A 19,019-nucleotide genomic window follows, 5' to 3' on the forward strand; every position below is an offset into this window, starting at 1 on the left:
TCTCTTTTAATTTAATAAAAAATACTACTCTAAGATATTAAGATAGATATAGAACTTTCTTAGATTTTAATTATATTACTAGTATACTTATTTAAGTTAAGCTATTATATCAGATTAAAGTATTATAATATTTGTAATTAAAATAAGAGTCTAGTTCTTAAACTAAGATTATAATTTTTTAGAAAGTTATTTTTCTTTTAAAGTTTTATTAATAATATGTTAGTACTATATCTATCTGTGAGGTGCGTTGGGAACGTGATATACTGCGTGGAATGTAGGGGTACCGTATATATTGAACTAACCGCTGAGGTCTGCTGCGGCTGCCCTCAGCGGCCCCAGTAATGGGTGTGCGTCACGTGCGCGCACCGTCGCTGCGCGGCGACCCGGGTTGTAGCCTGAGGCCGCAGTTAGGCTGCGCGGCCTGACACTATCTATATACTAGATTTATATAACTAATAATAATAATAATCTTATATTTTTCTAATAAATATTTTCTAGAGACTTTTTAAAATATATAATCTAAATTAATAATCTATTTCTAATACTTTTAAAGATTAAAGTTTAATATGAAGTAAGAAATATTAGTAAACTTAATTTTCTTTTTATTTTTATCTAATTTAGAGAATAATTAGTAGTATCTTAATAAGATTGTATTAGACAAATAATTTTCTTAAAGATAGATTATTTTTTATTATAGACTTTTAGTCTACTCTAGTTACTATATATAGTTTTTAAGTTATTAAATCTCTTTAATAGTAAAAAAAGTATATAATAATAATTCTATATTAATTTAGTTACTATCTCTAGTTCTTTTCTATCTTAATATAATAGTATCTTTCTTAGATAGTTAAAGAGAAAGAATTAAAATATAATAGAATCTACTTATTAGAGTAGAAAGTCTATTAACTAGATAAGAAATCAACTACTAAATACTATGGATTTATCTAATAATAATAAACATAATCTATATCTATAAAATAGACTAATTCCTTAAGAATCAGTAGTCTTCTACAGAGGAATTAGTATCTTATAGATATTAGAAAGATATAGATTTACTATTAATAATCTTATAACTTCTATAACTACTATAGTATATTATTCTGATAATCTTAATCCTAATAGTAGTTATTCTATTATAAAAAATATCTAAATAAAGTCTTTAGAGAATTAAAATCTTTATAATAGAGTAATAAATCTAATCTATAAAATTTTCTTAAAATAAAAAGAATAAGAGAAAAGAAATTCTTTATTACTATATATATAATAATAAATTTTATCTATTAAATTAATATTTCTAAAAGAATAGAGATAGATCTAATAAGAAATTAGTAAAAAATAAATAGTAAATTTTAATTTATATACTAAAAATAATCTTATTAGCTATTAACTTATTAGATGGTTTAATCTAGATATAGTCTATCTTATAGCTCTACTAATTACTACTATTAATTATCTTATAATATCTATATATAGTATATAGTAGATTTCTATTAGTATTATTAATTTAAGAAGAACTATATAGTCTTTTATAAGATACTATATAGTTATTAATTACAACTAATCTTTTAGAAAGCTCTATTTTACTTTTATTAATAATCTTTAAGGATATATATATCTATTTATCTATATATAATTTATTCTAACTATATATTATAAGATCTAAGTTGTCTTAGAATTTTATAATTTCTAAGACTATTTTATTAAGAATTAATTCTTAATTACTTTACTATTAATTTCTCTTTTAAGAGATACTTAAAATAATAAAAAGTCTAGAAAAATAATCTTAACTAGTAAAGAAATAATATTATTCTATAAGTTTTTTTATAGTTTTAAAAGTTATATCTCTATTAAGACACTTTAATTCTTAGAAATAAATCTAAATAAAAACAAATACTTTTTAGTAGAGTATAGTAGAAATATTATTTTAACTAGATAATTAAAAAAAATATATTACTCTATTATATTCTAATCAAAGATATTTAATAATACTAAAATCTATTATTCAATTCTAGACTAAGAGTTTTTTATGATTATTTATTTCTCTAAATATTGATATTAATATTTTGAAAAGTTATTACAAGCCTTGGTGATCCTCGCTTCGCTCGGATTACTAAAGGGTGGGCTGGGCTGCCTTACAGGGCCGGTGGCAGGCTTGCTCGTAGGGCTGTTGGCAGGGCTATTCCTTATAGGCTTGCTTACAGGGCTGTTGGCAGAGCTATTCTTCATAGGCTTGCTTATAGGGCTGTTAGCAGGGCTGTTCCTCGCAGGCTTCCTCGCAGGCTTGCTCGCAGGGCCGTTGGCAGGGCTATTCCTCATAGGCTTGCTCGCAGGGCTGTTGGCAGAGCTATTCTTCATAGGCTTGCTCGCAGGGCTGTTGGCAGAGCTATTCCTTATAGACTTGCTTGTAGGGCCGTTGGCAGGGCTGTTAGCAGGGCTATTCGCAAGCTATTCGCAGGACCGTTCGCAGGGCTGTTCATAGGATGGTTGGCAGGGTGGTTGGTAGGGTGGTTGGCAGGGTGGTTGGCAGGGGGGTTGGCAGGATAATTAGTAGAGTGGTTTATAGAATAGTTTATGTATGGATAGGGTATTAAAATCATATGATTTAGGACTAAAAGTAGAACAGCTGCGCTTATGGTATATATAGATAACCACGGGAGAGAAGTGGATCTATCTACCCTATTAAAAATAGTTATAAATTAGATAAAAATTCAGTAAAATTCAGAGAATAACTATTAGAGCCTGGGCTTATTTTTTCTATATAGAGATATATTTTAACTAAAGTATATTCTTTTTTCAAAGAGAAAGAATAAACTATTAGTATAGTATCCAATTCTAAAAAAAAAAACATATTTTTTCAGAATAACTTTCCTAAACTGGGATGGAGAATTCTAAAAATAGACCCAAAAATCCAATTAATAGTTAGATTTTTGAATCATCAAAAAGTTTTAAAACACATTAAGAATTGATTAAGTTATTAATCTTTAAAGTCAAAATCCCAAAAATTGATATTTTCGTATGGTATATAATAATAATATACTATTGAATTTCTTTTAAATTATTAGAATCTCTAAACCTTTATAAAATAATAAGACTAAATGATTATTAGACTTAATAGTATATACATCTGTATAGATATAATTATAATAATATTAATCTAATAAATATAATTCTATTAATCTACTATTAAGAATAAAGAGAGACCTAGAGTTCTATCTAATATAGAGATTCTAAAGTTAATATAATATTAATTAATTAGTAAATCTCTAGTAGATTCTTAGCTAATTTCGTCAAAATCCTATTTTATATAGAATAAGATATCTTTATAGAAGAGTTCTAAACTTAGTATCTATATAATATAAAGCTTCTAAGAACATTAAATTAAAAAGCTAATATATAAATAGCTAACTAGACTATTAGTATAATTAATTACTATATATAAAAAGTAATTATAAGGAAGTTTCTTATTCTATTGAGAGTCTGGGAGGTCGAAGGATTATACCTTGTAGTATTAATTCAGATAATATAGAAAGAAACAGAGATCTTAACATACTAGAAAGATACAGAGGCCTGTCTCTATATACCAAGCCACAGAGATAGTAGTTATAGTTATCTTTACTAAAGAAAGATATATTATTATTCTTAATACTATATATATATAGATAGAAATATATAAAGATAATATAGATATAATAGAAACTATAAAAAGATAAATAGTTAATTAATATCCACTTTAAAGATATAGATAATATTAGGTGAGTTGAGATTATATTTATATACTTATTAATTATATTCTAGACTATAGCTGAGCTAATAGACTAAGTACTTGGTATATATAGAACCATATCTATATTAATATATATATTTATTAAGAATATATTCTACTTTCTACTAGTCTTTGGCTTTATTCACTATAAGTAGTTTAGATAGCTGATAATTAAATAGATCAACTTCTTAAGATATAGATTTAAGCTGTAATACTAATATAACTAAATAAATTTTCAATATATCTAATACCTTATCGTATATATAGTATCTAATATATTTAACAATATTAAAAATATTAAAAGGACTAGAGAGCTAATATTCTAGCTTATATAGAATATTCATAGTTTATAATATAGATATAAAATAATCTTTTTATAATCTTAAATATATCTTATTATCTATATTATATTATATAGATTTATATCTAGTATTATACTTATACTTTATATAGGCTATAGTATATTCAATAGTATCTTTAATATTAAGATATATAGATATAAAGTCTTGATATATTTATATCAGTATAGGTAACTTTAGTAAACTAAGTAGCTAATTAAGCTTTATACTATATATAACTTTATATAGTATATAGTTAGTAGAGGAATAGATAGATCTATTAAAAGATATACTAAGATTTAGTAATTAAAAAATCTAGAATAGCTCTTTGGTAGTAATATACTATAGTATAACTTCTAGGAACTGGATTATATACTCTAAACTACTATTTATCTAAAAATAATATATAGTATAAGTAGCTATTAATACTTTAAGCCCTTAAATAGATTATAAGATATCTTAGTAATAAAGTATTAGTCTTAATTAGAGATCTATATATAAGATATATTCTGATTATAGATCTATAGATATATAAGAATTACTCTTCTCTATTTAAGTATCTTCTAGTTTAGTCTTATCTAGAATATACTCTGGTCTTTTAGTAAATTTATTTACTAGAATAAGTAACTAATTAAATCTATTATATATAGAAAAATCAGTAATAAAACTAGGAATAATAGTGTAAAATAACATAAAGAATAAAATAATAGACTATAAATTACTATATAACTTATATTTAGAAACTTAATATAGATAATAATAGATAATAATTAAAAGAGGAAAGTATATAGTTATATAGAAGATATTAATAATAGTAGAATATTAATTCTTCTAAGATATTAAGATACTTCTCTAGTTCTTAGTAATATTATTTATTATATACTATATAGAAGATATCTTAGATAAGACTATATAATAGATATAGTTATAGCTTCTTACTTAATATAGTATCTTTATCTTTATTATCTTAATATATACTGTATTTAAGTATATATAGAAGACTATTATATTTCATATAAGAGAGAATAATAGGATTTACTACTATAATATTATTTTAAAGAATATCTAGAATATTAAATATATAAAATCTAATATATATTCTTATCTTACTTAGTTCTTAAACTTATTAGATATATATAAGAATATAGTAAATAAATATTTAAATATATATATTATAAATACTTTAATTAGATTAAATATCTTAGTATCTTTACTAATAAATATTCTGTCTTTAATATTAAGAATAAATATTTTTCTATATAATTATCTAGATTAATATTATAAGATAGAGTATCTACTATAGTATTTATGATATCTAATCTATAATAGATATAGAGAGTAAACTACTATATATATTATAAGATATAGATAAGATATAAATTTAATTTCTTAATTATAATAGTGGTATATAAAGATATAGTATTATAAGTATAGATACTAATAGTAGATATATAATTAGTAAAGATAATAAATAGCTTAAATATAGACTTAATTATATAGCAGAGTTTATAGATTATTTACATAGGATAAATAACTTTATCTTAATAGACTAATATAATCTCTGTGTGAGCTGGCTGCCTAAGCAAGCCGGCTTCCACGCCTAGTAAAATATACTTCTATAAAAAGATGAAGCTATTATAGTCCTCTATATTAATAAATAATATGTTTAATTCGTGTTTTAGTATATTGGACATCTTGTTCTTTTATATTTAACTATATTATACTTACTATAGTGAGGTGGTGCCTAGTAGTAAGGTTGTTCCTTGTGTGCAGCTGATTCTATAGACTAACTTCTACCAGTCTAATTAGTCTTACTAATCTAATTAAATATATTTCTTACTTCTTTCATAGTAAGACTATTAAGATTAGCTATTTAATAATAAGATCTCTTCTTCTATTATTATTCTATCTCTCTAATTTAGTCTATAAACTATTAACTTTCTACTTAAGTAAAGTAGTTTAGTTAAAGATGATTTTGCATCTCTTAATAATATAAGATAATACTATTATTATCTATAATAATAGACTAATTATATATATATAGAGAAGTCTTTTAGTTATACTTTTATACCTCTTTAATTGTCTTATATTCTTAGGTGTTTTTAGTACTTTTAATATAGTAGAGATACTATTAGTTAAAGTAGACTTATAGAGCTATATAATTAGCTTACTAAGAACCTTATCTAGCTAGAATAGAACCAATCCTGAAGCTCTAAAGATATTATATATAGTTAATTCTTTAAAGATAAGAGAATATACTTCTAGATATATATCTAAGAAATTAATCTTATCTATAGAGTAAATATCCTAGCAGATCAGTTATTTTACTAAGCTATAATATACTTATTTTAATAGTATAAAGTAAGTAATATTAAGCAGTTGATAAAGATATAAAGAATATAGAGATATATAGATAGAAATAATACTATTTTAGCTATATATATTATTAAATTCTAGAGTTAAATAAGAATTATATCTATTAAGAATTAAGAGACTATATTATCTAATTTACTAATTCTTTATAAAAGAAATAAAGTATTCTTAAAGCTAATATAAACTAATCTTATTAGAAGTCTAACTATTTAGTAATAAATTAATATACTAGTTAAATAGAATAAGATCTTAGAATTATATTTTAATATAGACTTTATCCTTAAAAATCAAGTATAGTCTTAATACTATACTAATAGTATTTAATATACTTAATTAAGATTATCTATTCTTGATTCCCTAGCTGAATAAGAGATGGCTTATTAATATAATTAGATCTTATAATTATATAGACTATAGCTACTATTCTTATTATAAAGCTAGTTTTATTAAAATTCTAGATTTCTTTATTAAGAATACTATATTTATTCTTTATAGCTTTAAATCAGTTAAACTAGTTACTTAAGAGCTTAGGATCTTTATATTTAGTATACTAGATATTATATTTATAAGAAAAATAACTTTTTAAAGCTAATATATACTTAATAAAGTTATATATCTAATTATTATCTACTAAGACTATAGAATCTAAGTTATATTTTTAAAGAAGAATAGTAGCTATATTCTAAATATATAGCAGCTGAGAATAAAGTCTATATTTAATAAATAAAAGTATCTAGTCTTTTAAGGCTTCTTCTTTAGGAATAGTTAATTTTATAGAGTTAGTATATATTTTAAGATATAATTTAACTTTGTTAAACTATTATTATAGAGTTAAATATAGAATATTAAAAATCCTTATAACTTTATTTATAAGCAGAATTTTGCTAGTTTAAATAGTCTTAATTATAAGATAGATATAGTCTTCTTATTCTACTAAATAATTTAGTAATTAAGATATATTTGGTGGTGTTCTTAATAACTAAATTACTTTAAGTTAAAGAATATAAAAATAATATATATAGAAGCCGGTTTACTTAGGTAGTCAGCTTATATGTGGATTACATTAGTAGTAAGTCTCTATAGAGTATAGAAGACGACTTATAAATAGTACTAACTATATTTTAGTATAAGAAGATAGAGTTAGTTTCCTACTAAGAATAATTATATATTTAGAGATATAATATACTATAATATTATAGTCTCTTTTTATTATATTAAGATTAATATATAATTAATTATTAGAATTAAAATAAGAGAGTATATAAGAATTAATAAGATTATATTAGAGTATTTTAAATATATTAAGTTCTTTTATAGTAGACTTACCTAGTATATAAACTAAGTCGTTCTTTCTAGAATACTTTTTAGTAGAATTATCTTTTAATAAGACTATCTTCTACTATTAGAGTAGAGCAGCTTTTAGTATATATTAATATATCTAATATTAAAAGTAGCTAGTAAGATCTAGACAGTATTTTAGCTTAGTAAGAATATAAGAAAATAAGAGAATATATAATATAATAAGCTTTAATTCAAATATAATAAAACTAAGAATATTAACTTATAGATTAAGTATTTTTATTAAAGAGAATATAATAAATACTTTTCTTAACTTAATTTTTAGATTAATTAATTCTATATATCTGAAAATCTTATATAGATAATATAGATAATTATTAAAAATAATTTTATTTTTCTTCTATTCTCTATTGTTAATAATACTATTAAATATCCTAGAACTAGTAATAAAATTATCTATATATATCTTAGTATATATTAAGCTATTTAGAAGTAAATCTATATTACACTAAATATATATAATACTATTAAGATACTCTATAATAGTAATATTAAAGATTTCTTAATCTTAATAATCTAGAATAATTAAATAATTTTGATAATTATATTATACAAACTACTAATAAATATCTTAGTAGTATTAATAATAGTAATATATTAATAGTATTAAATAAACTTATATATATCTTCTTCATAGAAAATAGAATAGATATCTTAAATAGCTTTAGTATTAGTACCTCTAAGATTAATTAATATATAATTCTTATATTTATATTTACTGTCTTCAGTCTAAATATCTTTCTAAATAATAAAGATAGAATAGCTAGATAGTATAGAGAATTTAGTAAAATTAAGCTTATTTTACTTTTATAGAGATTTAAATATATTATTAATTACTTTTCTATCTTAAGAACTTATATAGTAGATATAGACTTTACAAATTTAGTCTTTCTATATATTATATAGAGATATCTATATCTACTATTCTTTAAGTATAGTAATAGTTCTAATATTACTTCTATTAGATAATACCTAACTATTATTGCTATCAATAACTTTGGTTAGATACTTAACTATATTCTTCTTACTATAGTTATATATGATTACTCTGTTTGGTAAGACAGTAATATTATTAGTATTAGGGGTAGTAGAAATACTAGATTAATAGTATTCAAGAATGGGATGCAGGTCACCGGCTATCTCTTGGATAGTCTTAGATTACAGGATGTCTTTCGGCTTTTTATCTCTAGCAGTCTCAACAGTCATAGTATATACGTCGGCCAAATCCCTAGAGATATAGTAATGGTAGTTATAGTTGATTGAATTAGTAACTATATTATAACTTAGTAACTTAATATTATCTTAGCTAATATAGATATATTTAGTATAATTATAGCTAATATATAAATTTATTATTAGATAAGATATCTAAGTAAGTATAAGAAGCTAAAATAATAGATTTAGATATCTTATTAAATACTGTAAGAAAGAAGAATTCGTAATCTACTAAATATATATATAGTATAGTATTACTAGTAGATACAGTAGCTATAGGACTAAAGACATAGTTATACTTAGAGAGAGTCTTAGATATCTTAACTTTAATAAGAATATAGATTTTTAAATATAGTAATATAATAGTATACTTTTAGGATATTATATAGATCTCAATATCGTCTATAGCTTTATATTAGATTATAAATACAAAGTTTTAATATAAGTATATTATATATATACTATATTTAAGATTAGGAATAATTTCTTTTTAAATAGTAATATTATCTTCTATAAATAGATTAGAACATATACCTAGTACTACTTAGGCTTAGACTATAATATAAATAAATAAAGGTTATTCTAATTAAGAATTTAAGTAAGAAAAATTTATATAAAATAAAGTCCACTTTACTATATAGTACTTAGAACTAAGACCTCTAATACTTAGTATCTTATATAATAATTAGATATTAATAGTAGTTAGTTTAATAAAGTCCTTACTAATAATAGTAGCTAAATAGCTAGAGTTAATATATATATTATATAGTATATTAGTATAGTTAATTCTATTCCTAGTAATTATAGAATAGAAGTTATACAGAGATACTAGATATTTAGGATTATATACTTCTTTAATTAATAAGAATTAAGTAGACTTAATAATATTAGAAGATACTAGTAATAATATAATTAGAGTAATTAGATATAGAGTATTTCTATGGAGAAGATATCTATATAGTTCATTATTTAATATAAAACTAATTCTATAATTATTATAGTATATTATAATTAGAACTTATATCTAGAATATATCTTTAAGACTTATAAGCTAAGTATCTCTATTAGTATCTGTCTTAGAGCTAGAAGATGAAGTAGAATTATCTTAAGTAATATATACTTAATTATTATATAAAGAATAATTAAAATATAGCTAATTACAAGATAGATTATATAGAGAAGTATACTTAGTCTAATAGAATTTATAAAATATAAATAATAAATATACTAATAACAGTAGCTGTATCTAATTACTAGAAGTAATATTAATACTATATATATATAAGAATAGTCTACTGTCTTAATAGTTCTATAACTAATAATTATTACTATTCTAGAATAGATAATTCTAGAATTAATATTAGATTATATTAGTTCTATTTTCTTATAGATTATTACTAAGAGTATAATTAATACTAGAATAGTAGTAATTAATATAAGATTTACTACTAGTCTTAAGAATATTATAATCTAGAATACTAGTTAGTAGTATTTATAGTATAAAATATACTAGAAGATCTATTAAATATATAGAGTGTATTTATCTATCTATATTTATATCTATTACAGAGGATCTAGAAGTAGGAATTATAGCTATATTATAACTAATCATTTTTATTTTTTTAATTATAATAATTAAACTGTTTTTTATTATTTTAATAGTTCTTTTTCTTATTATTATACTTATAATTCTAATATCTATTATAATTCTTTTTATAACTATTATATTTAGTAACTTTATCTTACGATTAGAATATCTAATACTCTAGATATTATAGAAAGATTAATAATATAGTATACTCTTTAGGCTTAGATATATTATTCTATAGATTAGGATTAAGGTGCTTCTATATTATATAAAGCTAATTATATATATTATTAATATAAGTAGACTATGTATATAGTAAGATTTCTTAGGTAAAAGTATTAATTGATTAGTTAGTATAAATATCTTAATATAGATATATAATACTATTAAGATAGTAAATAGTGTTATATATATATTAGAGTAAAACTAATATAGTAACTTATAGAATTAACTATCTTTCAGACTAAGAGTATATATTAAGTACTTCTTGTAATTAGTAATTTTAGACTAATACTATTATAATATAGTATTAAAAAGATATATCTAAATATTTACTTTAACTATAATTTTATCTTTGTAACTAATAATATTATAGAGAAAATTAATAAATAGATATATATTCTAGTAATATATCTTCTGACTATTCAGGTCTTTGTAGTAATTAGCTATTAGACTATTAGAAAGATAGTTGGGCTAGAAATAGCTAATCTTACTAATTTTTTACTAATATAAATACTTAGAAAAGTTAAATATAGAATCTTAATTATTAATTTATTATTATATCTAGGATTAAGAAGATCTCTATCTTAATTATTATAATATCTATTATTACTACTATAATTACTACTGTAATTATTTTAATATTAATTATATAAAGAAGATAGAAAAGAATTATTATTATTATCTCTATTATTTAAACTAGGATAACTAGGATTATTATTAAATTAATATTAATAATATCTTTTAGAATATTAAGAAGTTTGATATACTAAATATCTTTTATTATTACTATCTTAATATATGAAGTATCTTTTATTTTTACTATTTTAATATATTACTTCTTTAGCTTCTTAATATCTTTTATTAGTCTCTAGATATCTTATATCTTAAGATAGAAGTAGATTTAAGAAGCTAATAGTATTATTATAAAAATTAAAGTATTCTTTAATATATTTAAGGGCTTTATTATTTTAATATTTTATATTCTCTATATCTAGATATCTATTAATATCTTTAAAATATATATGAGTATTTCTATTAGTAGTATGAATTTGAGCTTATAATATAATAATTAAAGTATAAAGATCTTTCTATAAAGGGTTTTAATAAGACATTTTAGGATTAGTAATAATAATAGGATTTATTAAACTATCTAAAGCTTAAATAGCTAGACTACTAGATAGTTCTTTATTAATTTACTCCGTGTTTGTTACTCTGAATATACTAGGTATATTAGTATTACAAATCTGTGTGTATTAATAGTGTACTATGGTTAAAGGTGTGGTAGATAATATATATATAGATTTAGATAAGTTGAATTAGTTAGATATCTTAGGGATAACTGGGTGTTCCAAGTTGGTAACTAATACTATACTTATAATAAATAAGGTATATAATTATTCTAGCGAATTTAATGCGTTAATTCTAAATCTAGTATCTAACTTATATTTATTTTATTATATATAATAGTTAGGTAACTCTAATATATAATATATAAGATATAGGAACTTAGAGATAGTCTTATTTAAAGATAGGTAGTCTATAGACTAGTCTAGTAGCTACTAGAAATTATAATTATAAAGTAGATTAGATATATATAGCTGTATATATTTAGTATACTATAGGGTGTTGTTGTTAAGTTGATATATGAAGTTATACTATATATATAGTTAAAAGTTTTTATAGCTAATAGACTAACTCTATAACTTGGCTTCTTTAATATTAATAATTTAGTAATTGACTCTATACTTATCTAAGGTGTTTTCGAAGAATTAAAAAGATTATCTATAGATAGAAAGAATAATTTAAAAAAGTTAATAAGATAATACTATTTTCTTATATAATATCTTAATAATATATAGATTAAATAACTAAATAGCTATTATATATAATTTATAGAGTTTAGAAGTAATAGAAAAATTAGATTTAAAAGATATAGAAATAATAAAAAGATAAAGTTTAGAGTATTTCTATAGTAGATAAAAGTTCTGTCTTATAGTTAAGATAATAAGAAAGAAAGAAGATATTATAGTAGTTGTAAAAACAGAAGATACTATAATAATAGATTACTAGGATAGATTACTAAGATTAAGTAGAAGATATTGAGTAGATAAATACATATTAGATATAGAGAAAAGTAACTAGCTTCTTGAATAAGACCTAAGAATAATATATCTTAATATACTTTTATATATTATAAAGTAGAGAGATATATAGAATATAGATATTAAAAGAAATAATATAATTCTTAGATATACTATAGAATAAAGTACTTAAGTATATATACTATAGGATATACTATTAATTATAATTGATTACTATATATGAGAAGTGATTAAAAGAAAGTTGTTTATTCTATTAAGGGTCTGGGAGGCTGGAGGGTTATATCCCATACTATTAGTCTAGGTGATATAGAAAGGGACGGAGACCTTAATACACTAGGAAGACACAGAGACCTGCCTCTATATAATAAGTCACGGAGGCAGCAGCCATAATTAGAGTAAAAGTATTCTATAATCTATATATTAATATATTAGTAGTTCTAAGTATATAAGTATAAGAACTTATTATATTCTTTAATTAGAGGAATCTAAAATAAAGATATAAAGATATATTATTAAAAACTTACTATTTTATAAGATAATCCTAGCTTTAAATATTAGAAAATTAAATAAGAATTATATTATTTGTATTATTATAAGTAAATTAAGTAGTTTATAGTATTATAAATTAATTTAAGCTAAATCATTGAAATAATATTATAAATATTATTCTAGTATTTTATTTATTCTTTCTATTTAACTATTAATTGAAGAATAATATACTATTAAATTTTTAGAGTAATGTAACTATTATAGTATAAATCTAACTAGAATTTACTAGTAAAAATAGATTTATAATCTAATATAATATTTTTAGATAATCTAAAGACTAATTTAACTTTTTAATAAAAGAGTTTAGTAGAATCTAGAATAGTAATTGTAGATAAAATAAATAAGAAAAGAGAGTATTTTAACAAATAATCTACTGTAATTAAGATAATATTAATAATCTTTCTAAACTAAATAATTAGAAGTAGTTTTATAATAAAATCTAATATTAATTTCTTAAAGAGACAAGATAATATTAGTAGTAATTTAACTTTATTATATAGCTAATACTTTAGAGTAGTATTCTCTTAATATATTAGATAAGTTTAAATTTATTAGATTATATTATAATATAATCTATTTTAGTAGAATTTTCTATATTATAATATTTTTATTAGATTTTTTCAAAGTGTTCTACTAAGATATTATTATAATATACATAAATAAGTATCTAGTATAAGATTTCTAAGAGTAATATATAAAAATAATTCTTAAAATAATTATAATCTATAAAATTAATATTTTAATTTTTTTAGCTTCATTAATTATATTTAATAGTAATATTTTATCTCTATATTATTAAATCTTTGTTCTATAAATATAAGATTATCTTCTAGAGTTTAGAATTATATATATCTAAATATAAAACTTCTATAGTATATATATTTATTATTATAAATTAGAGAATGAATCTCTTTTAAGATAAGTTCTAAATAATCTAGTTAACTATTTCTACACTATTTTAATTATTAGAATTCTTTAAGCTTAATATTATATAAATATTAAATCTAGAATAATTCTATATATCTTAAGATTTAAACTAAGATTTCTCTTTAACTAAATCTCCAAGTACTAAAGATAATATATCTATAAGATATTTTTAAATTAGAATTAAAAGCTTCTCTTATAGAGTAGATTTAATTTATATTTTTATAAATATTCTAGAGAAGTTATCTACCAAATTAAACTTTTCTATTCTATATTCAATAATAAAGTTATAGAAAACTAGAAATATAAACTATTATATTTATCTTCTATTAATCTTAGTCTAGTATATAAATATATATAGGTTAGAATAGTTAAATAAGATCTTAATAGTCTAAGAAGTAACTTTAAATTATTATCTCTATTATTTAAATAAATAAAGAATAGTAAATAGCTCTTAATCTAGAGTAGTATAGTTTAATTTAGTATTAAAGAACTTATATAATTAAAATGTAATTAGATAAGATATATTCTTATTATTAAACTAGAATAGAATTCTACTTATTTCTTCTTTAAAAATATTAATTTTCAAATATTAGGATTTTATAGAATTAGAATATATTAAAAGAGATACTTATTAAAAGATAATAATTAAATAATGAAAAATAATCTTTTTATATAGATTTAAACAAATTTATCTAGATTTTTATCTATTGACTATTCTATAAAGTAAGAGAATAAGAAATAGTATAATATAAGAATAGTCTCTAAAAATTATTAATAAAAGTTATAGAATTCTAAGAAGACTTAGATATTATAATAATTCTTAGATATTGTTTATAAAATAATCTTATTTATATACTAAGAATTTATACAGATATCTTCACTATTAATAATATATTCTAGAAATTTAATATATAATTGATAGAAGAAATACTTGAAAAATTCAATATAAAACTAAGCTTCTTAAAGTCTCTTAAGTACTTAATAAATATATTTCATAAAAGAATCTCTATTAGATAAGAAAATAAAAATATTATCTAGATATATTATCTAAGAGTTATTAAGAAGTCTATAAAGTATAGTATATATATAGTTTTAAAAGATTATTAGAGTATTAATTAATCTAAATAATATTATTATATACTTAAAATAACTATATTTTATATAAAATACTATTTTCTATTTATCTTTTTCTTTAATATAGATTTAATAGTAGAGTAATTAATTATAATACTTTATATATAGAAGTACTTCATATTTTATAAATTACTAATCTACTAAAGATAAGAAGATTTAATCTACTAACGTCTATTTATTCTCTTTAGAATTAGAGAAAAAAATAGAGAAGTTAAAGTAGTCTTTATAATTCTAATTCTTTTATTTATGATAGAAATTATATATTACTTTGATATTTCTATTTATATTTAAAATAATCTTAAAATCTTTATAGATCTTAATAATTATTGAACTATACTAGTACTGGTCTAAAAATCTTAGTAATCCTAATTGAATAAAGTAGTTTCTACTTTTCTAACTTATAATTATAGATAATAAGATCTGACTAGTTGTCTATAGACTAGCTATAGAATAGTTTATTTTTAATCTCTAGTTAGTTAGAATTTGCTATTATAGTAATAAAAAGTAATATTAGACTATGAACTTATATAATAGCTATAGTATTATAGAAGAGCTATTATATATAGTATAGACTATCTAGAGAACTAGATAGTAGAACTACCCTATAGTCTAATTCCTTATCTATAAAGTCGATACTATCTATATATACTATTAAATCTATTAATCTACTATATAAATTAGTCTATAACTTATTCTAGTTATATTTTATCTACTCTAACTTATTATATATCTACTAAATACTACTATGCTAATTATCTAGTCTATTATGGTATATTAAAATTATTCTTGGAAATAAAAATATAATATATATAAAATATCTAGATTATTAATCAGCTATCTTTATAGTCTAGATTATTATTAGAATATAGAGTAGTACTCTTATAAAGCTATAGACCCCAGTACTAGTCTGGATTACTGTATATAGAAAGAAGAATATAATATAGAGTAAAATAGAAAGTATAGAAAGAACTAATATAGATTAGCTATAGCTATTCTTTAGTAGTATATAAATATAGAACTATGTATTAAAACATATAGTAGTTATAATTAGTATTTATATTTAGAATAATAGTAGCTATCTTAAATAATATAGAAAGATTATACTACTAATAGTTTATATCTTTCTACATTATAAGATTGATCTATAGTACTAATATAATATTAACTAGAATGGAATATAGATTAGTCTTATATAGCTATTTTTAAGTAGACTAATATATTAGAATATATAGATTATATTCTTAAGTATCTAAACTAATTAATTTAGTATATAGAACAAAAGACTTACATTATACTAGATATCAATATAATTATTAAATTCTATACCTTAAAACTAAACCTATATAAAGAAAGATAAATAATTATTGTTATATTCTAGTAGTTTATATAAGTAGATCAATTCTTCTATAATATTTATTAGAATATTTCTACTAGTAATATATCTATTAATCTAATATTTTATAGATATAAAGACTACTATACTATCATAGTACTAAGCTTCTAAGACAAATTAATAGTTATCAGAATTCTACTAAGGATAAATATAATAAAGAAACGAAAATAATATATAGATTATAGATAGAATTATATTACTTTTTATATAGTACTTTGTAAACACGAAAGAATTTATAGATAAATTATATATATATTTATCTAACTAGTATAGAGCTGTATAGAAGAAATATAGTATATTTATATAGTTAAAATTACAAAATTCAATAGATTATTAATAGAAATAATAGATATATAGTATATTCTATACTACATTTTATGATTATTTTTAATACTATAGAGATCTTCTATATAGATAAAGAGAGTTATTTCTTTATATAGTAGATAGTTAATAGACTATATTATCAATAAGTATTTATATAATTACAAAGAATTTAGAAATTAGATTAAGAGTAGATATTCTTTACACTTTATTTGATCTATAAGATAAAATAACTAGAGATGAAGAAATTATAAAGTAGCTATAAAGATATAACTAAGAATCAAGATAGATTAGTTATAGATTAATAGAAGGGTAATAGAAAGAATACTTAATAGTTCAAATATTTAAAAAAAATATATAGATCTAGAAAATAATCTAAAATTATATAGGAAAAGTGATATAGTGGATACTCATAATAGTAGTATAAACAAAGTATACTAATCTATAAAGAATTCAACTATTATAGTGATATAGAGTATAATAGAGTCCTATAATATTAGAAAATTATAGAAGAATAAAAGTAAAAATAGACAAAGCTATAAATAAGTATATAAATAGAAGTAATAGACTATAGAAATATCAAGTAGAGTTTTTTTAAATAGTAAGAACTATTAGTTAGCGATTAATAGACTGAGTAAAAGTAAAGTAAACTATTTACATCATAAAATATCAGAATTTATATTTAAAAATTTTATAAAGATTAAAAGATTGATATCTTAGGCTTTAAATAGTATTTAGCTATAGACAAAAATCTAATATATTTATAGAATATTAAATTCCTTAGAAATATAAAAAATCGAGTCTATAAAGCTAATATATATAATTCTTCTTTTTTCTTCATAACTTATGTATGTAGACAGGTGAGGCTACAAAATTAATATAGAATAAGAAATAGAATTATTCTGCATCAGATACGCCTACGTTTAGGAAATTATATAAAGAATTAACTTAGAAATCGACTTTTTAATTAAATTATAATATTTTCTTATATAATAGTAGAGATAGTATATTCTATCTTATAGTCTAGAGAATAGTAGTTAATTTAATTATAGATACTAGAATAGTTAAGGGGTATACGATAGTAGACTTATAAGAAGTTAATAAGAAAACTATTCTTATATTGGGCTCCTTCCTTTCTTCGGGCTCCTTTGGGGTCAAGCCTGTCCCTTTCGTTCATCTTTCTGGAGGCCCCCCCCTTTTTCCTGTATCTATCGGAACAACAGATTAATAAAAGAGAATATGAGCTCTAATAATAATAGCATGCTCTTTATTATATTAATAGATATTAACTTTTAATACGTCTGACTTCTCTGGTTGAGTCTAATCATTAAGAGATTACTTCTACTATTCTCTAGAGTATTCTTTTACTCTGCCTATCGGTTATCTTATATCTTGGATTTCTAGACTAAATATCTGATTATATATATTAAGAATATAATATATAAAGCTTAGATATAAAATTACTTTCTTTATCTATACTCCTTTAAGTAACTTTATTTTATAGTTTAACTATAATATAGTTAACTAAGTTATCTATATTCTATACATAATATATTACTCTGTTTCAAAGTCTTATATCTACTCTCTAGACTGGAATATTAACTCGTTAGTTCCAAATAAGATAGTTTAAAACTTCTACTGTATTATAGACTACTACCAAGTATACTATATTGCTAGTAATAGCTATAGAATTGAGTACATAGCCAGATCTAATTAAGAGAATTAGAAAAATACT

The 19,019-nt window shown here is 20.4% G+C and overlaps 1 protein-coding gene across 1 annotated transcript; it reads right to left on the reverse strand.

Annotated features, from left to right (window-relative positions):
* Positions 1–326: 326 nt before the first annotated feature.
* On the reverse strand, positions 327–2,355 carry BP01DRAFT_387084 (uncharacterized protein; the record flags this gene model as incomplete). The annotated part of the gene is made up of 2 exons (XM_025577715.1): positions 327–395; positions 2,137–2,355. The coding sequence occupies 2 exons, from the start codon at positions 2,353–2,355 to the stop codon at positions 327–329; spliced, it is 288 nt and encodes a 95-aa protein (XP_025426671.1).
* Between the last annotated feature and the right edge of the window lie 16,664 nt (positions 2,356–19,019).

The sequence above is a fragment of the Aspergillus saccharolyticus genome (assembly GCF_003184585.1).
Source record: "Aspergillus saccharolyticus JOP 1030-1 unplaced genomic scaffold BP01scaffold_61, whole genome shotgun sequence".
Classification (NCBI taxonomy): domain Eukaryota; kingdom Fungi; phylum Ascomycota; class Eurotiomycetes; order Eurotiales; family Aspergillaceae; genus Aspergillus; species Aspergillus saccharolyticus.